Source organism: Vanessa tameamea, chromosome 18, assembly GCF_037043105.1.
Source record: "Vanessa tameamea isolate UH-Manoa-2023 chromosome 18, ilVanTame1 primary haplotype, whole genome shotgun sequence".
Taxonomy (NCBI): Eukaryota; Metazoa; Arthropoda; class Insecta; order Lepidoptera; family Nymphalidae; genus Vanessa; species Vanessa tameamea.
This window is the reverse complement of record NC_087326.1, coordinates 8,692,556-8,716,102: the sequence shown is the minus strand read 5'-3', so window position 1 is coordinate 8,716,102 and position 23,547 is coordinate 8,692,556. Positions and strand designations below refer to the sequence as shown.

At 29.5% G+C, this 23,547-nt stretch overlaps 1 protein-coding gene across 1 annotated transcript in view; it reads right to left on the bottom strand.

Moving 5' to 3' along the window:
• Positions 1 to 23,547, bottom strand: part of LOC113397710 (adipokinetic hormone/corazonin-related peptide receptor variant I) — a 50,418-nt gene that overhangs the window by 5,122 nt on the left and 21,749 nt on the right. Inside the window, exons 2-4 of the mRNA XM_026636166.2 lie at positions 5,158 to 5,526; positions 4,251 to 4,399; positions 3,255 to 3,398 (exon numbers count right to left, since the gene is read on the bottom strand). Of these exons, the coding sequence (XP_026491951.1) occupies positions 3,255 to 3,398; positions 4,251 to 4,399; positions 5,158 to 5,421 (557 nt within the window). The 5' untranslated portion in view covers positions 5,422 to 5,526. The remainder of the gene's footprint in view (positions 1 to 3,254; positions 3,399 to 4,250; positions 4,400 to 5,157; positions 5,527 to 23,547) is intronic.

The window sequence follows — 23,547 nt, the reverse complement described above, 5'->3', positions numbered from 1 at the left end:
ATAACAAGATTAAATTTTATTTTTAAGCGTTGCGTTGTCATTCCTACTTTAATGTCCATAACTTTTAAATTGTCTCTCAATAATTGATATATCAAAAAGAAAAGTCATAAAATCGGTCCATTCATTCGGGAACTACGACGCCATGACAGACGCAGAGATACACAAATATATCAACCATAAAATGTCCCTATTTTTGAGTTGGACCTTAACGCAAACGGAGTCGCGTGCACCAGTTAGTTTTAAATAAGACTGGCAATATTAAGAGCCAGATCTCGATTATAATTAGATTCCTAGCTATTGACAATCTTATATCGCAAATAATCGTTTCTCAAATTGTTATCATACACTTCTGATGTCGATGCTGAGAACATCTAACCGTCATCGTGACAATTGTTTTTAATATTAACGCGGTCAGACTATAAATAATATTTTAAGACTCATAATGAAACAGGGATAAAACTTTTAAAATTAACTATTTAAAATTACATAACGCGTGCTAAATATTAGGTAGTACCTCATATGTACTACCTAATATTTATATTTGGTAACTAATGACTTTGTCCGCGTTACTGCTTTGCGCTCGTAGCATAATACCCGTTTATTAATAAAGTCAATACACTTTATTAATAAAAGGGCTATCTAACGCAAAAAGTTTTTATTGAATTTGACCGGTAGATCCAGGGTTACAATAATATTAGAGATGTAAACAGAATACTATTACGTATTTCGTTCGAAATACAAATAAACAAACGGTGTAAGACTGCTGAACTTATGTCGGAAGTAAATAGTTCTTACGCAATAATGCCAGCCAGATTGCAATCCTAAGATAACTTTAGGAAAGCACCAGATACTCATTTCATCTTTATATTGTATTTTATTTTACATTAAGATATCTTAGCGTTAGATCTTCGAGTTAGATCAGAGTGAGCCGTGTTAAAATTATATTAAATATTTATGGATCACTTAAGATAAATTCAGCTATTGGTGGCAATTTATGAACCTGGCAAGACGCCCGAACATTTCAAAGTTTGTTCCAGATGTCCATAGTTCATAGAAACCTCTTAATATCCACTTCCTTATTATCACAAATACTCATATGATTAATACGATACAATATGCAATTAATTCGCTTTGAATTAATGTGATATCAGTTTTAAATATTCTGCTGAATGATAGTTTCAGACAAGAACTCGTCCATCAAACAAAATTTAGATCAAAGGTGTAAATTATGAAAAAGCCATCCAATGTGAAGAATAAAGATATTTAAATTAAAAGAGGTTTAATATGTAGTGAATATTGTGTTATTTTATTTTTGGGTTGAAAAAAAAAAATGTAAAGGAACTTTTATTAACAAATAATTATTATACAATTGTAAAATGTCAAGACAAAAAAAAACTACTGGATTTCTTTCGTCGGTTATTCTTAGGACTTGGACTATAGTCATCACTTTAGCATAAGTCACGCATTACTTCTACATTGTATAAACAAATTTAACGTTACAACATTAACATTTAAGCAGTCATACTCGTAAAATAAATTTATTCTGTCTTATGTGGTGGGAAAATAACGTATAATCGGCGATACTTAATATTATTGTGATCTGGTTTGTAACTTCAGGCACAAACGAAGTATTGCCTTAGCTCCAAGCTCCTAAGGCTGGCTAAGCAATATAAGGAATTGTTAAAATTTCTTACAGCGCCAATGGCTATGGGCGGTGGTGACCACTTACCATCAGGTAAACAATCGATTACATGTACGATGTAAACGGTCTTGTCTTGTTACTAACAAGTCTAGCTTTCTATTACATAATTTGACTCATCAATTTTATTATTATGATTTATTTATTATTTCAATTAGTTTTAATGACTTGGCAATAGAAATTATTGTAATAATTTGTGATTTATTTCCACTAATGGTTATTATTCTTACTTACGAGATATTATATTTAATTGCTTGGAATTTATGTCATGAATTTTGAAAGTACTAGTTTAAAAAAAAATACAAATGATTTTTTTTTTTAATTTACTTCATTTATTGAAATTAATTTATTTCAGTTATTTTATGTCACGTTACCTATAATATAAAAATAATTTAGTTTAATTTGTTTGTTTTACTTAAAAATAATGCCAGTGAATCCGAATAATACATAATAGTATAAATAAATACTATATTATATAGTATATAATACTGAAAGTACCTTCAATCACCGTATGTATGAATCGAAATTTAGATAAGATTCAATTAGGGACTTAGAAGTCGGTTTTGGGAGCGTATATGTAAGGATAATTAATATATTTTTTAATTCAGGAAGGCAGTTGTGCAAATAGGCTCCCTGATGGTAGGTGGGCATCGTAACTCATAGACTTATAACCAAGAGAGCCAGAGTCGGATTTAAAGGTCTGGAGGCCCTGGGGCCACAAATCAGTGGAGGCCCTAGACCAACAGAGACGTGGAGACCCTAATAATTATATTATGAATTAATTAGAATATTTTAATTTCAATCAGTTATAATTTATTTACTTGTATCGAAAACTTTTATAAACAGTTATTAGTAATATATTATAATTGGACTGTATATATTAGATATTTGTTAACTCGTCGGAATCTCAGTTGTGGGGGCCCCTTTCATGTGGAGGCCCCCGGGCAGTTGCCCAGCTGCCCACCCCTAAATCCGACCCTGGTGAGAGCTAATGTATCTTTTGTTTATAATTACGCAGTCACTCATACTCCAACCAGCTATAATCATATCTTCCTGGCCGATTTAAACCACGGTGGACTTTCTCAAGGATAATTAGACGTCTGCTCAGATCATTTATATTATTGGTATAGTTCTTATATGTATATTATAAGAATTAGTTTCATGTTACCTCTCACCAGCTTATCTGTATAACTTAGACGTTAATCGTCATCGCCGGGTATACAATAGGGGTACTCGGGAATAGTATATAGTGCCCAGGGCGGGATATTTTCACGGGAGGTATAGTTTTGGATTGGATAAGAAAAACATATTTATTAACCTTATCGAAAATTCTTTCATTATCTTTAAAAATAGAACAATATAAAATATTGTGAGTAATAATTTCAAAAATATTGAAACTTCTAATAAAAATTTCGATAGTGAGGCGATATTCTAGCACCCATGGGAGGCGCTTTGGTTTAATTTTACAGTAGATTCACTTAAAGCATAAAAAAGCTCTTTATATTTGTGGCATAGTCATAATCACTTAAGAAACTTATACATATATATAACATACCCTCTGACATCAGGATGTTCTTCCAAATGGAAAATGAAGCTCTGAGGCAAGCTTGCAAGTCCTGCACAGACCCACGCAATAGTCAGCGCTCGACGTACTCTCGCCTCCCATGTCACGTTAAGTGGTTTTAATATCGCATAATATCTAGAACAAGTTTCAAATCTCATAAGTTGACCCCATACATCATCATAGAATTCATAATTTATTACTCAATATGCATTATCATCGTTAACAGAGATGCGTTATATTTATCACTAACGATAGGAAAAGAATAAACAGGTACCATTTGGGTGAGTGATCATTGGTAAAGAAGGCATATTATTCGATACAAGATTATATTGATGATAAAAAAGCGTGGAGTTAATGCTTGTTGACTTCCAGGCAGGAGACGTAACATACATATATAATTGTATTTAACTAACTGTATTTTTAGATGTTGAAAAAGAGTAGCTACGGAGTTTCTTGCCGATTCTTCTCGGTAGAATCTACATTCCGAACCGGTGGTAGCTTTACTTTAAATAGTTTGTTAAATGACGATTCAAAAGTGCTTGTAAAAGCCTACTTGAATAAAGTATATTTTGATTTGATCGATTTGAGTGATTTTTTTATTAAATTACATAAACCGCACAGTTTATATATCAATTTATATCGCTCAGAAAACTGAACCGAAATGGCTCTTGGGCTGTTCGAGTTAGAAATTAAGAAGCAAGTGCTCCTGTAAATAAATGGTCAGCTATGGGTTCACTGACAGCTAACGTAACGTGTTTTAAATTATACATGAATATTTCTTATATTCTGTTTTAGAGGGTCATTTCTAATTGTTTGTAAAATATTAAATATAAGTTTTTGCTAATATTATATTTATGGTATTAACAATATTAAAATTTTTATATAGCACATTACAATATAAATTACTAGAAACTTCCTACAAAATAATGTTCATATCTTAAATAAATTTCTTTTTATATTACAACATAATATATAACAGTCTTTTACCTGTCAATTGCGATGCAAATGAGAACGAAACTGGAAAGGTAGAGTCCGAAGGTACGTGTGAACATCATGAGGCGGCACATGAGGTCGCCTGCCAGCCATTGCACTGTCCCAGCCCACGCTATCTCCAACGGCATCATCAGGAATGTCACCTGAACACGCGCACTGTTGCAGTTTAATCAACCAAGCCTATTTTACTATCTCAACTATTGATATTTCTATATATCTTTTTATGAACAAAATATATTGCTATCTTTTTACAAAGCATTACTTAAAATAGTCTTCTCGATTAAATTTATTAACATAACAACAAAGAGGTTATATATATATATATATAAAAAAATAATCCTAATAAAACTTTAATAAAATATATTTGATTTTATTCATAGAAATTAAACAACAAAAATTAATAGAGATGTGAAGATTTTCTGTATCTGCATAGGCTGCATTGATTCCAAATGTTATCAAATTTGGTTCCGTGGTTTGGCCGTGAAAGAGCAAGATCAAAACAGTTCAAAGATCAAGCAAGATCAAAAACAGTATCTTTCGTATTTAATATGAATAAAAACTTATGTTGCTTTTTTATTTAACCCCGCTCGGACGCTCTTAATAATAAGGTTTAAAATGGAATTGCAATGTTTATAAAATATAAAGATTTCTTACCATTTAGAATTTTTTTTTTTTATTGAATTATTATTTTTGTATAATGTCTTAAAAACAGGTGACTCAAAAAAATGAACTTGAAAATCATTTCATTGGAATACTTTCTTTGGATAGGGTGTGCCAAGACATTGTGGTTGTAGCCGCTTCGTATTTTTTTAAATGGTTACTACACTGGACTATTTGTATGCAAAATTAAGAAGAAGCAATTTTATGAATAACAAATTCTTATCTCACATGAAATACTTACCATAAGATCAGCAACCGCCAAATGCATGAGCAGGACGTCGAGTCTGCTAGCTCTACCCATTCTCTTTCTCCTGACTAACTGCGATAGCACAGTCAAGTTTCCAGAAGCGGACACCATCATAAGTATGCTGTACACCGTAATAGAAACCATGTGTCCGTGATTAAAACGCATTTCCAGAGGGAGTTCATCGTTACTAGTATTTAGGTGAGTCCAGTTTTTCTGCGAGGCCCCGCCGGGCCCCGATACTTTTTCATCAATATCCATTTCGACAAATCACTCACAAACTCACACTTTTATTGAAGAATTACACAATTTAGCGTGACACGTACTCTTGGTAAACATTTTCGTTCAATCATATAATCCGTGTACCTGTAACAAAGGTGACGATATAAATATACATATTTCAATAGAATATCAACACGTAACGATTTAAGTCTCTTGTTGATGTTCGATATTAAATGAAATTGGAAATGGTTACGCTAAACAACTATTTACGTTATTGCTAAGTTCACATGCGATGTGTATAATGTTCTTATTCGTATGTACTTACATCAGGTTTTATTATAAGAAATTGCTAACCTTGGTATAATGCGACATGTTGTAAACATCGTTTATAAATTATATTATTGTAGTAAAAACCATGATAGAATTATATAAGATGCGATTTTAGTCTAATAATATTCTCTTTAATTTTGTGTTAATGATTGTGTATCTGTTTAGTTTCGCTTGATTAATTACGAATTTTAATCCTAATATATTATATTATGTGTTATGCATCTCTAGATTAGTTTATTGTAATTTATAAACTTGATTTGTACCATAAATTATATCATTATAAAACTCAGATTCAGATTATAACACAAAAGGCAGATGGAGCGTTGGGAGCTTTACAGTGAAGCAACAAAAACTAATACAAAATCAAAAGCGACTGCAAGCTACCGGTGCATATCGACACGAATACATTCGACATTTTTAACAATATGAATAAATAGTTGGGATTAAATTATTTATATATTTTGATAAAATGTCGAAACAATTTTGTCATAAATATATATTGAAAATTGAAAAATTTTATTAGGACTCAGAATGGAATAACATTTTTATATGGAATATAAGATGACCTAAAAAATTACAAATTCGGATTAAAGATTAAAGAAAAAGTCCCATTGAAGATTAATGAGGACATGCTCAGTGACATATGTCTTATTTGAGAGACACAAACAAGAGAAGATCATTTGTTTTATTTCGAATACCTAAATATTACTTATTCCATATATTTCGGTAAATTCACAATGTAGCTATTTATAAATGTTCGTAATTGGTAAAAATTCTTAAACTATACGTACTTTACTGTAATTATACTAACAAGGATGTACGTAATATAGTTTTTGTTTAATTATGTGATATATAACGAAATAATTAAAGAACTTATTATATTTATGTCAATATTCTCATAAAGTTTCACGCAAAAATATTACGATTTCTTTGTATAAGCAATTGTAAATAAATAAACAATGTATTATCGGATAAAAAGAGATAAATCATTTTTATTATTATAAAAATGAAATAAAGGGACAGATAAATAAATTAATACTTTCCCTGATATATTCCAAAAAAAAACTTATAAAGAATATGAATAGAGTAAATATAAGGGTTTGGTATAACAATAAGAACTCTCAAGTATATTATTGGGAAATAATAAAATATATTCAATACAAATTTAGGATTATAGAAAATTTCTTAAGAACATGGGCTTGGCTATTTTCCACAACATTTGTCTATGGCTTCTGTTTTCCGACGGAACAAAGGGGAAAATATCTTGAGCCTTTCAAATAATTGTTGAAAACATAAGCGAAGTGGTCACTTTACTATTTAAGTCAATTATCTTCAAAGTCTATTGATTTAACCTTGAGTAATGATCAAAGTGGTACAGTAGAAAAATTATAACACATACTTATTCATTTCGAAATTTATGTTACGAATCTATTTTAGTATTAACTATCAACGAAAAATTATGAAAGTTAGGTCCACTTTTTTTTAATTAGTCGTAGGAAGATTGTTTATTTACCATTTGTTGGTTAGTATACTTTATATTGTAACAGATATATAGTCAATTTCGAATGAAAGATACACTGTCTAAACGATTCCAATGTGATTTAAGATGTGTCCGTAATGAACAGTTATGGAATTTATGAAAACGAATTTAAATATGGAATATTAATTGAATTATAACAAGTTTTATAAATAAGGTTAAGAATAAAATTGTTTTATATCATAATTAGAAGATATTCTTACTTTTTAATAAAATGTCTATTACAACAAGTCTTTATTTCGCGCGTTAATTCATGTAATAGAATATGTTAAAGAGAAAATTTGTCATGTTTTATTATATTAATATAATATATGACACCTTATTAGTGACATCAAAGCGGGTCCTAACGTCATCTTTATCATTTTTCTATTAATATACGAACTTATATCAACTAAGTACATTGACTTTATATAGTGTCATAAGAATATATTAAAAAATATGTATGATTTACAAACATATACGATATGACAACATTGTAAACGATGTAATATTATTAAAATACGTAGCATGTATTTGAAAAATGTTATGTTATGTTATGTTACAAAAGTAGTAAGATCGTATACCGTAGAATGGTATTCAAAAAAATATATTTACAAATAAGTAGACGAACACGATTATATTCAATAAATATAATGAAATGAAGTATACAAAATATTTTTTATGGTTGAAAATCGTTAACATTATAAGCAAAATGTTAAAAGTTATAACCTCAAATAATTATTAATTAGTGTAAATCCTTTTTTACTATTGTAATTCCTCTAAGCCGACATGTCCAATCGGACATCGCACGAAGATCACTGATTGAAATACAAAGAAGTATCACTTTCACAAAGTGCTAAGACTAACACGAAAACGTAACAAACTAACAAGATAAATCTTGTGATCGGTGCTAAAAGATAAAATGTTATTAAATATATTGCAAAGAGATTTTGATTTACATTCGTCCATTATCATTGAATCGTGCAAGAGAAGGATTGTAGATTGAGCACCTTGACCTTAACAGGAGAAGAGGTCTTCGACTTGAAGTCTGTCATTAACACATTCATAGTAATATTATTTAAACAAACCTGTTTGAAGATTATAGGATTAAATTACATTGATTTATTTGTATGAACTTTCAGTGAAAATGTTATTTGATACAAGATTTAGATTTAATAAAATTTATCTTACCCATATTTAAATTTAACATGTAAGCAAATAAATAATTACATTTAGAAAGTTAGACTAAATAATGAATTAATGACACAGGTGAAATAATTTGTGCCATATTGGCACAAATTAAAGCCATATTCATATTAAAAATACGCTGTAGTAGCTTACAAAACAGATATTAAATGAGTTAATTTATTAATGACATTACTTAAAATGCCTACTGACTACTCAATTTCAAATTCAATATATCGAAATGAATTTGTTGAAGTCGAAATTTACTGTACTCTGTAATCAAGATCACAAATTAATTTGGTTTTCTTAACAACTAGATTTATTATATTTGGTAAAAAAGTGGTGATGGTTAAGGAATATATACATAATATAATATTACATAATATGAAATCGAATCGGATTCCGAGTTTATCCAAGAAATGTTGGCTCGAGCGATTTTCTTTATTATTATAGAAGATATTTTGATGCGTGAAAAATTTTTTTTCCAAAAGAACGCTTACCTTTGCTTCCCTGTGATTTTTATATAATATCACGACGACTAAAAGATACGTGTCTTTACTTTTATTAAAGTCATCGTCACGAATGGTTATTCTAGTTATAAATATTGTAATTTACGGTTAAGGCCGAGGCTCTAAATAAGAGTTGTTTTTTATGAGATAAATACACATTTAAATGGAAGATGGGGTCGGAAAGGAAGAGACTCCCCTGAGAACCCCTTCCGCCTGCAAAAAGGCTATGCTTTTTACTACTTACAATATCTAAACATCTCATTTTTCTGGACAGCCACAACCAGACACTTATTGAATAAAAAATAACAATATTTTTATGACGTACAACTTTTGTAGGAAACATTTTTCTTTAACAGCAATATATCGCAATATTACATCCATTGAAAAAAAAAAACGATTTTCTTCGATTTGACCGTGAAAATAAAATTTTCGTGTACTTGAATAACCCTCATCAGCGCGTCAAATCCATATGTATCAAAACTCAGATCAATCAGAGGCATGGGCTCAACGGAAATTTCCCCGATAAAACTTATGAGCAATACGCTACATTAATCACAAGCTTAAGGCGCCGTTGGTATTGAACACTAATATTAGAAATAACAACCGCGTTGATGTGGTAGAAGCATAATTAATTATTAATTAAAATAAGTTACATTGAGCTTGTAATATATATTGAGACGTTTCTCGGATTGCAAGTAGAACTTACATTGCTGTTTATTTACATATAAATACGACTAACCGATTTACATAATCACTTAATCCTGCAAAGATTCCTATGCGATGATTGTCGAAGCGGATAAACGTATTTTGCTTTTACGATGGACTTTTACAACGTATACATATATATTTATTATTTCACACTGTGAACGTATACTTGTTTACTCAAATTAAATACCTGATTCCGCAAACCGCAGAAATTTTCCCTTTAAAACGTTTCTATTTGTTCGTAGTTTTAAATTAAATATGTGTGAACAATACAAATATCTATTTGTATTGTACTTGTATTGTACAGTACATATCTATGTACTGTAACTATATATATGAAAACAAAAGGATTATACATATAATATAACTACTGTATAACTTTAGGTCTGTACAATGACGCGTAGAAAGCTGAAGAATTTCAGATACCTTTTTTGTGTGGTTAAATATTTTCTCGCAAACAAGAACTCATGTTTGCGATCTTTTGATACGTTTTATTTGAACTATCGGCAAAAATAGTGACCTATTTGGGCCCTAGACCGTACGATATATCAATGCTACTTCACTTATCAGACCTTATGTAATTGAAATATGAATTATAAATAAGTAGAATTGAAAACACAAGAGCATTATTTTGGCACTGAAACGAGGTCCGATTAATCCTAACTTGTAAAATTCAAAATTTTATTCGGATCAAGCCTCGGGCTAGTCAAACTAGTCACATTGATGTATATAGAACATCTCGGGCATGTTCCCAAACCCATTTTTAATATAAGGAGGTTTTTTCAAAAAAAACCCGCAGGCTACATAGATTGTCTTTATGTGGATGTTAAAGTTGTTAATGATGAAAATATTTAAATGTAATTACTAAGTTTCACTACTGCCGGCAGTCCCGGAGTACAACCCGTTGTTTTAGGATAGATAACTAAAGCGATTATTGTAGAGCTTCTCTATAAACAACTTTTGACGTTAAATTATTTTCAGGTAACAAAATATACTGATGGTCGGGAGCCCCGACCCGTGATAGGGCATCGTAAAGTTGCCCATGCGTAAAACATTCTTTTCTTAAATCAATTCCTACTAATTTGAATGTTTGGCCCTGGGATTTGTTTATCGTTAGTGCGAAAGAAATTTTTACTGGAAATTGGAGCCTTTTGAAGGTGTGTGTGTGGATGGAATTTGAATGTACAGGCTATAGTATATATTTTTTGAAAAATGTAAGAATCGTGCTGTTAATTTTAAATAATAAATGACGCATATTAAGATAATACATATTGTTTAAGTATATTAGAAGAATCCGTAACTAAATAAATAAACTACATTTGCGAATATCTATCAAGTAGTAATAATTAAGTTTTTTAATATCTATCAACCTAAGACAAAAAAAAAGTGTAAATAATAACATTCTAAGAGAATTATAGATTGCTTAATTTATAAGATAAATAATAATATTATGATTTATGACGTCGTCGAGTGCACGGATATTCTCGTCGCGTTTATATTCTCGAATCCCTTGTCATAACACGTGTATCAGCACGTGAACTGCGATGTCCAAAGCTTATTTAACATAACAAGTTCCTTTAAACACATTTTATCTCGTTTCAGCAATCATATTTATGTTTATGTATTTTATAGATACATAAATCTTTATACACTCGATTACAAATTAATACGAAACTACTCAGTATATGAAAAATTATAGAGTTTGAACTTCAACTTTTTTATAATTTATTTTAGGTAGGCTTTAGCCCAATATTGGCGCAATAAAATACTTTTACTTTATTAACACTCCAAATCGAAACTCAGTAAATAGAATTAAGGTTTGAGATCGCAAATTACTAAAACTTGTAAAATAAAAATATTCCACTTAGTACTATTACTTTTTGCTACTTAAATATAATATTACATTCATTTCTTTTATTTTGAAGGTAAACGCTGGCATAGGGTTAGTGTTCCCTACCACTCATAAAAATTGACACAGTAAAATATATAAAATATACCTTACATCGAAAACTTTAGGAACGAAGAAATTCTTCGAACTAAAACACAACAATACAAAGCATTGCTGGCCATAATGTTGGCCCAAAGCTCTACCACCAAGTAAAAAAACAAACTTCATTAATATGCTGAATATATTTGTAAAGGAATTGAAATGACGTTGATACTTTCAAATGATGTTTCTCTCTCCACTTTGTAACAAAAACGAAACTTTACTGATCGCTTCGAGGAAAATTTTTTTTGATTAAAGTTAACATATATTTCATTGTCTTCGGATTTTTTATTATTGAGATCTTAAAATAATATAAAAAGTCAATTTAGTAAATAAAATTAGAATCATGTATTTTTTGTGAGAACCCATCAAGAGTTGAAATTCAAATCAATTTATTTTATTTAGAAATTTCAATTACTTATTAATAGTCAACGTAAAATTTAACACCAGTTCAGAAAAGAAAATCGACTTAGAAGAACCGGAAAACCAAGCGGCATTTTATCAACTTTTCAATACGGTGAAAAACTAGTCAGGAGCCGATTTTTTCATTCCCAATGTATCCTCGTCCTCAATGTTCTCGCTATTTGCAAACAAACGGTCCTTCTTTTTTTTTGTAATTTAGCAACTGAGGCAATTTGAATGTTTTCGAGTTAATTCACATTAAAAGAAAACATATACGTTTTGGCTGAATTGAATAATTAAATATATTACATTGTTTAACTCAGATAACAAAACATTTAACTTAATATATACATACCGAAATCAATTACAAAATATCATGTCAGTACTTCAAAGGATTCCAAGAAATAATTTAACATCGGGCGGCTTTAGAATTTCCTTAGATTTACCGACACATCCCGTTCGATTCTGAAGAATTTACCGTTTTATATTTTATTGAATTTGAATATATCAACATCATTGCCCTGTCTATGTGTTTATTTTATAATAAAGCTTTTTTATAAATGGTTTATTCGTTTACTTTTTTTAATAACTCATTAAAATCCAACATATACATCCGGTAGCCTTTTTATATTGATTATAAAAGGAACGATAATTAAAAAGGTTCTTAGGCATGCGTACAAAAAATAGATCGAATTTCGACGAAATAAAATGGTGGTTTGCGACAAACATTCTACTATTGGCCTCTTTTCCAATTGAGTATAAGATTTCTTGTTCGACATTCGACACATTCTTATTCCTTATTCGACACATAACACACTTTTGGCATATTTAAACAATGACGTAAAATTACAAAAACTCGTTGTATTGTAAGACACTGGTCTTAATTGAAAATGACGATTGTATTCCGCTGTTGCGAGTAGCTGATATTTCAATTTTTAATTTAATTATTCCAGGCAGCCGGAACTATTTTTAACGGAGAAAAGTTAACCTAGACATTATAGTGCTTGAATAGTCAACTGATTTGTCTCATAGTCCCATAGGATCAGCAATCGGACTCATCTGGAGAGGAGTTTGACTCAGACTTGGCTGTATAATGACAGTGATCATTTTAAAGGACGTAACTTCTCATTATTTCCTTACAACAAAATTACGATTTCTTGTCTGGAATTCTTTATTGCTTAAAATAATTTAGTCTAAAGCAGACAGTTGATCAAACTAAACCCGAAAATCATCTTACACGATGATAATAGTCCTTACGCATTGAATACGATAGACATTTAGAATAAGAAGCCCATTATTACGTAGAAAAAATAATTTTGTAAACTTATCTACAATATGCACGACTTGCGTCAAGTTAAACATAAGCACATGATAAGAAATATAATATTATGATCATATTTGCAACTTACTATAATCTTTGAGGGAAAATCCTCTTTTATTTATTACCAGAATGGAACTGTCAGAGGGCCTTGAAGTTTTTGATGCGTATTAATTGGTAAATAATTTGCAATCTATAGGGAAATATGAATTTACTCGGTGGATTATCTAAGAGGAGAAAATATTTTTTATATCATTTATAAATATTTTCATATTCATTATTTTATTTATACTGGCGAATGGACCACCTTATGGTGTGTGGTAACCATTGTCTATAGGCATTCATATTGTAAGAAATATTGATAATTCCTCAAATTATACCGGCAACCTTGGGAACTGTTATGTTTCTTGCGGCTGTAGACACAGAGTGTAAACACAACAATACCAAAAATTGATTGCTGCCGGTTCCGGAATCTATGATGAGTTCAAAGTCAAAGCTCTACCATCGAGTTTATTTTTTTCTTTCACTAACTCATTTTGGGGTCATATTGTATAATATTTAATATAGTGTTGTTTTTTATCCAAAGTGTATTATTACTCGTAAGTATGTAAGAGATTTGTTTTAAGAAGAACAAGGAAAATTATCCTATTAAAAAAACATAAATGTCTATACTAAATAATTTCATATCAATTTCTTGACTTTTTCTAGCAAAGACAAATCTTTTTAATTTGAACATCGACTACAATTGCAAAGGTTCATTGTGACCTGAAGGTCAGATGTCGTCGCGTTATATGTCAGGCAGCATCGTTAGTGTTAAATGCTATCGGAAATCACCACTGTCAAAACATGCTGTTGACATCACGATGTTTTGATGTGATTTGTTTTTTTTTTATTTTGCAGTAATGAGAATTCATTGTTTATTTTTCACTGAGAATTGGATGTATAGCTTGTTTTGCCATAGAGGTGAAGATGAGAGTGAAGTAAACAATTATATAAAATTAGGAAAATTTTCATTTGTTCTAAGACGCGAAATCTAGTTTTGTATATTTTCATACAATAATCGCAAAATTTTCCAAATCGTTTTATAAATTTACAAACAATAATTTTATTCTCTTATAATAATTTCGTTTAATCCTATTCTAAAAATATCTTTAATAGTACCTTTTTTTTCTCCGTGTTTTTGATGATAATGAAATATTAAACGTGCTGTTTAAACAAGCAATTCATTTATTTCACCTTCATTGGTTAACTATCTCCGTGTATTAAAGTATGGTTACTTTTGTTAGTAGTTCTATAATTATAAATACATTCATGAACGATAAAGAAACTTTCAAAAAGTTAAATAAATCGTATACTATACGATATATGTATATACTATATATCGTATATAATACTCGTATTTAAATCAATCAAATATGTATAAGCAGGGCGACATCGTCCCCTGTAATACTCTAATTTGGTTGGTTGATTTATTGATTGAGACTATATTGACTACTTAAAAAATATAATAATAATAATATTGTTGATCTTATAAAGTAGGTACTTGTGATTCTTTATTTTGCAAAATCATTATTGGTTACTCAAAATCCATTGTTTCTTTAGGTAGAAGTGTTTGCTTATCTTATATAAAAATATTGGGATCATCCTACAAAAGAAGAATGCGGATGAAAACCTTTGACATAATTTTCAGATGTGGATATAAAATAATCCATCAAGCTATTTTATTATAATAATATTATGAATAAATGCTCGTTTAATGCATTTAACCAATGGAATCCGTCCGTCATAGTAGGTGTTATCCGCAATTTAGTTGAGAAATAAGTTATTGTTAGTTTTATACAATATAATTTTGACAATTAATCAATTAGCAACTATGAATTAAATAAATAGTAGCACATTAATTTTAAATAAAAACAAGTCCTCGTAACTTGTAGGCAGTAATGATATTACGAGTTTAATACGTCGCACATACGCGCGTTGTCTTTTAACAATTTTAACACAATATCTTTATATAGAGAAATATAACCAAATATTATTTGTGTATACTTTTTTCGCTCTTGTTTCTGCTCACTTGAGTTATTTTATAATGATTATTTATTCATATGTTCACTGTTTCGTTATGATATGCACGGTATTCTTGAGTTTTGAGACTATATATTTGTATCGCAATCTTGTTTAGATAACATTAAATTTAATGTCACTCTTCACTGGACGACTTTTTATATCGAACCCTTTCCAGTATATTTGAAAATCTGAAACGGACTTTCAATATAGGGAGTAGGATATTTATATTAGTATTTTAGTAAGAAGATATTTTCTCATTGGTTTCTTATATTAAATAGATAATAATTGTTTAAAAGTTAGCAGAGATAATACATATTGAAAATATAACATTTTTTTCCACATTTTATTAGTAATATAACATATATAGTAATATTCTCGAGAAGAAGACAAACAATACTTGTTATATATCTATTTCTTAGGATATTTTACTCAAACTTAATATTTTTTCAGATAACTTAATCAAGTTAATTCCATTTCAAATTAAAAGTTTTTGAACGAATTAATCGTTAATAGTTTTTTTTTTAATTCAAAACTTACATTGAATTTATTGAATTGTAAACACAATTTTAAAGTACAGAGAGAATTAATAATCGTAACCTAACTACGCGTATCTTAATCAGCGTAGGTATTAACGAGAACTTTTTATACACATCCAACCTATTTTAATTGAGTGTGATCTTTAACTAGACTTTATCAACTTCTCAGAATTACAAGTTTATTTCACATACATTTATTGAAAAAATATTTTAAATAAATGCGTAATATTTTAATATTAATTAATTAAAATCAACTTTTGCCTTTATTAAATTTTTTTTGTTAAACAAGATTTGTATTCTTTAGATTTTTATTTAAACTATGTAAAAGAAATAGTAAGTAGCAATATTTTTATTTTTTTTAAAAAACCGACTTAAATCATTTGCCTGAATAAACGCATCAAATAAAAACAAATTCAATAAAATTGATATGAGACCACATACCGAACGCAAAGCAATAAGAATTAATCGTTTTATAAACAACAACAAAAAATAAACGCACACATCCTACGTACGTACACAATAAATATACGAATTTAAAGTTATAGATTATTAAAAAAAATGCTGGTTGACGGTAGAATAAATAGAATACCTAACATTTACTATTAAGTGATTATAAATATGCATAAAATCTTTAACAAAACACAGTCATATCACGACCAGGTCAAACTACGACCTTCCGAGAGACGATAACATATATTTTTATATATAATTATCTTATTTTTCAACGGATTATTCTTGATAAATCTCGGCGTTAATTGGGACAGTGTCCGTGCTTTATTATTGAATGATGTTTTTTAATTTTTTTTCTCTCTTTTTTTTTCTCGTTATTGGCCAGAAGATGGAACACGTGAATTTTAACCGAAGCTAGGTTTCCAGTCTAACTTTTCCTCTAGATTCTCTAGGAGTTTTTTTTTTTTGGAAGTTTAACTATAATCTTCGACGTCATCGTCGTCTCTTAACTTCTAATGCATACAGACTTATATTAACAGATATTTTGATTAAGAAAAATGTTTTTAATCCTAATACTTAAATATTGATGCTGTCTGGTAACAATAACATAGAGGATACTTAAATTAAAAAAAAACATGATCGATAAGATACACCAAAGGCAAGGAAAATAGGTCTGTGAAGCTACAAATATAACATAAAAAGATAAATAAAAGTAAGTGAAAATGAAAGTTTATTAAAGAAATAATTAAATAATAACTGCATAAAATAGAGGCATTTCCGTCTGTCTTTAATAGAATTTCGTAGCCTTTGTGTTAACAAGTTTGAAAAACAGTGAGATTAGATGTTTGATATATTTTTTAGCGTAACATGAATATCTTTTGCGTTACATAAAATTATTGACGCATCTTGGAATGTAAAATCCGTTCCATTGTTTCGTATCATTTGCTGCATCGCACGTAAAACGTAAATTATGTAAATGTGTGTAGTAATAATACCATCATTTTGTATACAAATATTTTCTAGACTCTGTTTTACTTGGGGTCTGCCCAGAAAGGAAATACAACAACATATTATATATTAAATGAATTTATTTCTAAATACAGTATTTACATTCCGAACCCGTAGCTTTAAGTAGCTTTTCAATTTAATTTCTCATATTAAATAATGTTTCAAAAGTGCTTGTTGAACCTAAAGAAGATAAAATTATATTCTTGATTGAACGATTTCGAATTTCGAATATTAAAAAAAATGCTATTCTAAATATATTTATATGTTCATTTAGAATTAATTTTACACGATTTTTTATACCACACGAAATTTGTAGTGAATTATAAAAATAAAAACTAAGTACTTTATTTTAAGAACTCGACGTGATTGTTATATTGATTGATATTCGACGGTATTTAAAGTTCCGAATAATAGCAAATTGACTTCAATATCAAAATAGTTTTATATTCAAATATTTTGTTATGCATTGTTAAAGATTCTTCAGACTTTGTTCATTTGTATACTATTATTAACATTTTATGGCAACGTACAACAGTTCATATCTCGATAATACAATAAACAATATTTGGAAGAGCCTTTATAATATAAGTTTAAAATAATTATAAAATAGAATATCATTTAATTAATACATAATTAATCATTAATAATTACTTTGTTGGATGGATGATGTAAGACGATATGACTGGAATTAATGTTACTTGTGAGATGACGACATACAGGGTAGTATGCTGCGCTGACCTCAAATAAAATTGGGATAAGGGCAGGGGGATGATGAGAATGACAAAAGACTCTTGTTCATAAAATATTAGTTAGTTGGTATAAACAAAGATATCATCGAATTCAACAACAAGAAAGCTACACTTAGCTGGGTTATACGTTCATTTAATCCTCGCATTTGTTTTCATAGACGGGGTCAATAAATGTCATTTCTATCACCTCTCATAACCTCTCCACACGAAGTCAAAGCGTGAATGAACTTTTAGAATTTAATCGGATGATTTTTATAAAGATATAATTACATTTATAATTATTTGAATGCTCAAAACATATATTTTCGAAATGTATTTCAACATAGACGGTGAAGTTGCACACCTGGTGGTTACCTTCTGCCATGGAATATACATATACATAAATTAATGCCTTGTGCCTGTATTACAGGCTCTGTTATTAATTATACAGGCTCACTAACCATTTAAACCAGAACACAACAATGCAAAGTACTGATGTTTGTTGAAATTCGCATGTAAATTAATTACGATTTCCAAATTTGCTTCGAATAAAATATGAAGTTTAATAATCAATGAATAAATTAAAAGTTGTACTTAATTAAAACGTTAAATGTTGAGTATGAATTGATTATCTAGTAATTAACATATTATGTTGTCGTCGTTTTCTCTGTAAAGAGAGAGGAGAAATTGCTAGCCATCGAAATGGAAGTTATGAAAAAACTCTCTTTTAAATGAAAATATTGATTTGCTTAATTGTAAATTTCACCAGCTTAAGATCAATAATTTTATCATTCAGATGCAGTACTATATAACATTTACCATAATATAAAATATTTTAAATATGTATTTTTTTCTTTTTAAGGCTATATTGTCTACTGTGGAAATGACGACAATCTTAGAAACGTAACAATTTAAAGAATTAATAAAATCTTATTGTGACAAATAGGAAACTTAAGGATTTGCATATATAAATGTTAATTCACATTATAAAAATAAAAACATTACGATAAATATTTTTTGGTTGAGGACGTTCGCTTGTGCAATAAGCGGGTGTCCGCTCTGGAAGTCCACCTCGGGCCTGATACGAGACGTCTCCGCGGCGTTTAACAGATTAGAGAAACGAGCCACAAGCTGCGCATATGACCCCGTTCATGCGCTCGCGCCTCTTGGTGCTGCTTACGGTATTTCTCAATACAGAAACGCGAGCGTAAACTCACCCAAGTACTACAAAACTGAATAAAGTCGATACAAAAGCCTAGGCATTTATTATGTTCAAGCAATATAAACAACTTTATTTATTATTATCGAATACAATTATAATAACGGATTTAATTGTAATTGAGTAGATACTTACGAATTATATTATTCAATAACAATTTTGGTTTTACCGTAAACATACAAGCAAGTATGCGTGTAATATGGAAATTGGTCTTTTATAATGATAGAAAAATGGAATCGGTATTTAGGCTTCCGTAAATGAAATAAAGGCTGTTGTTTAAGTAAATTATTTATAAAATTGAAATATTATATATATAGGTATATAATTGTTGTCGTATATAATTGCAATTCGTGAAGTTCGAACGAAAACTCGAAAGAGCCGAGATGGGCCAGTGGTTTAATTAATAGCTCTCCCTAAAAAATGGACCAACCATATCAAATACCGAATTTCGATTTCGATAAGATTATTAAATTTACTAAACAATGTGTTTTTAAGGATTGCCAACAAGTTTAATAATTTAGAATGTCCTTCATATCAATTTATTTTTACACGAAGTATGTTAGTAAGTAAGAGCCGAGATGGCCCAGTGGTTAGAACGCGTGCATCTTAACCGATGATTTCGGGTTCAAACCCAGGCAGACACTACTGAATTTTTATATACTTAATTTGTGTTTATAATTCATCTCGTGCTCGGCGGTGAAGGAAAACATCGTCAGGAATCCTGTATGTGTCTAATTTCAACGAAATTCACATGCCACGTGTGTATTCCACCAACCCGAATTGGAGCAGCGTGGTGAATATGCTCCAAACCTTCTCCTCAAAGGGAGAGGAAGCCTTAGCCCAGCAGTGAGAAATTAACAGGCTGCTAATGTAATGTAAATGAACGAAAACTATTATGCTTATGTGAAATAGAGGTTGTATACAAGATTTAATTTACTTTTGGCCGTATATAATTATATGCAAATTACCTTTTAGTTTATCATTTTAGTAAGTGTTTCTGGCAGTTAATTAAAAATATAATGATAAATAAGTTGATTCATTGCCATTTTTTTGATAGGGTTGTGAGTTGTTTGACCCTGAGAACAGAGTGCGGTGACCAGAGTCATGTGAGGGTATGTGCATTGAAAGTTACACAAAACCTCTAAACCCAACGCGTTACTGGTTGTAATATATAATAATATATATTATTACAGAGAGAAAAAAAAACAATTATATTTGAATCATATTTTGAAGGACGAATCAATAATTTACAGCAACTTTCATCTAATTGATCGTCGTTTATGTCAATGTTCTAGATATTGTTGTAGGCATTTAATTTTATCATCAAAGGACTATTCTGCGTCACAGTGACGACACAAGTGTAGGCGTTGTCTTTACGTAGACACATCGTCAATGTTGATCGTACGATACGGAATTAATGTTTCACACACATACGTACATACGTATTCATAGACACATTTTTATCTATAATGTAATTGTGTATAGCATAGTTAGTGTTGTTGAAACACTTTTGTGTGTGTGGGACCATGAACAGATCGCCAGTAAATCAATTCAATGCAAATTTATATCGACATGAATATAATTTTAATCATGCATCATATTGCTCTGTTGTAAGTTATTCTTAAATTATTGATGATAATTTTATTGATAATATCACTGTAAACAAACGCATATTATAATATAAACACGCTTTATTTTGTTATTTTCCTTAAGTGAAAATATTTTAATATTAGTCTCTATTCAAGTTATTTTGTTATCATACCATATTTTGTTTTTTGTCATCGATAGGATACGTTAAGTGACATCGCCCATAGACATTGGTGTTGTAAGAAATATTACCTACATAGGCAATGCTTCGACAACCTTGGTAACTAAGATATTATGTCTCTTGTGCCTGTAGTAACACTGGCTCACTCATCCTTTAAACCGGAACACAACAATATTGCTGTTGTGGAAGAATACCTAATGAGTGGGTGCTACCTAGATGCGTGGCTAGTAAAAGTTTTTGGTTTATTAATAAATTAATTGAGTCATTAATATATTACTATATTTAGCATTATAAGGGCATCCACATTTAGCCTTCTAGCGTACTATGAAATATATGGATACTTGTGAGCTTGTCATAAATACTAAGACATGCTCATAGATAATTATTAAGTTTATTAATGAACTGCACACATTCTCACCCAAATCTAATATCAAAAAAAATTAATAGCAACATATTAAATATAAATTTTTAGTAAATACCAATCAGGTTGATATGCTTGTCTAGGCACGAGACACAAAAAAAACTAAACCACAAATCCCGAAAACTGTCCACAACATATTCCGGATTCAGGGCAAAGCAAACAGTGAATACCATCAAATATAAAAGCCATCAAAATTCTTAAAAGATTATGAAAGTTTTCAAAGGTGGGCAAACCTTTGAAAACTTTGACGAAGTTGACTAAAAGGATATTTCTTCAGCCATTATTCTCTTACTGGTGGAGTCTAATCAATCGATCATAAAACTTTTGTCAGTTAAAAGAAAAGCAGCCTCGTGGAATTTGATTACATTCTTCGTAAATAAGTTTCAGTCGACGGTTGAAAAAATTTAAAAGCATGTAATATTTCTATTAAAAACAACAACTGAGTGTCTATTTACACAATAAAAAAAAATCAACAATCTTAACTATACGTCTGAAATTGTAATTAATTTTGGTTTAGGTGTAAATAATTATAAATAAACAAAGCATTTCGTTTATTTGTATGTGTTTCGAGCGTTACCATCTGATTATTAAAAAAAGTAGTTAGATACGCTACATAAAGAAGGATACCAGATTAACTATAAAACATTTTATACTAAATTCGTATTTTATAATTATTTTGTATGTATAGATTATATAAACTTTAAAACTAAGACCGATAAGCTAAAATTACGTTTATATAATACAATGACAATTATAAAATAATAGATACTCGTACTAACTTTATAATAAGGTTATCAAGAAGGTGTGTTATTTTCTACACAAGTATATACCGCTAGAGATATAACAAAAATGTTGTATAGTATATAAATATGACTAAACGCTTAAAAATAGAAAATTTTGAAATGATTAAAAAAAAAATTTCGATGACCTAGGTTTTATAATTGGCCTCCAGTGTAGGTCATTTTTTGGGTGACATATATCAGGTGATTAATTTTTAATCTATTATATATGTCGTAATTACTAGAAGGCACTGCAGTACATCAACTGATAGCCATGATAATTGGTATTTTGAGCACTGAGTATGTTAAAGCCCAAGACGTATGGGACATAGTTTAAATACAACTCATACAAGGCATTAGCTAGTATTTTATAAAAAAATGAAACTAAATCTGTTATTAGTTTATTAGATATTATAGCAATATAATATGGTATAATGTTTGGTGAACATACACCTTCCTATTTACCCTCTCGTATGGCTCGGGTAATGTTTGCTCTGTAACCATACTCGACAACTATACGAAGTGCTTATTATAGTTTAATCCTGTACACCCTGCAATACTGCGTAGTAATATCTGAGATGATTTAAGGCGTTATAAAATACATACAATTGCTTTACACACATACGCATATTTTTAGAATCCCTATAATTTAAAAGCTTTTAGAACTGGATGCCAGAAAACGTTTAAAAATGTTCAATTGTAAAATCAAAATCATTTTTTTCTTTTGTCAAGTTGACGCTTATAATTTATTTTTAAATTATCTGGTCAAGCTACCACCGTTTCAGAATGTAGATTCTGTTATAAATCGATAAGAAACTCTGACTGGGTCGTTATTCTTTTCAATATAATTCAATTATTATTATATCTTTCATGAAAATCAACGAATTCTATTCCACGTCTTTATAATATATGTAATTTTTTCGTGTAAATAGTCTTATTTATAAATGTTTTATTTTATCATAAGATTTAACTTTACTAAAACGATCGCATTTTCAAATAAATATATCAAGTTACTAGCCTTTTTATAAAATATAATTATGATTTTAAGGCAAAGGAAAAACCGCTGATATTCTTATTATATGATATTACAGGTCTGGTCAGTCAGGCATATCTCTTCGAAACGATGATTGATTTTTGCAAGCCAATCAATAAACAAGTAACACTTCAATTAATTCAAGATTTTGACTTGACTTACAAAAACGATAACTGTATCAAACCCTTAATCAAAGTGGGGATCAAA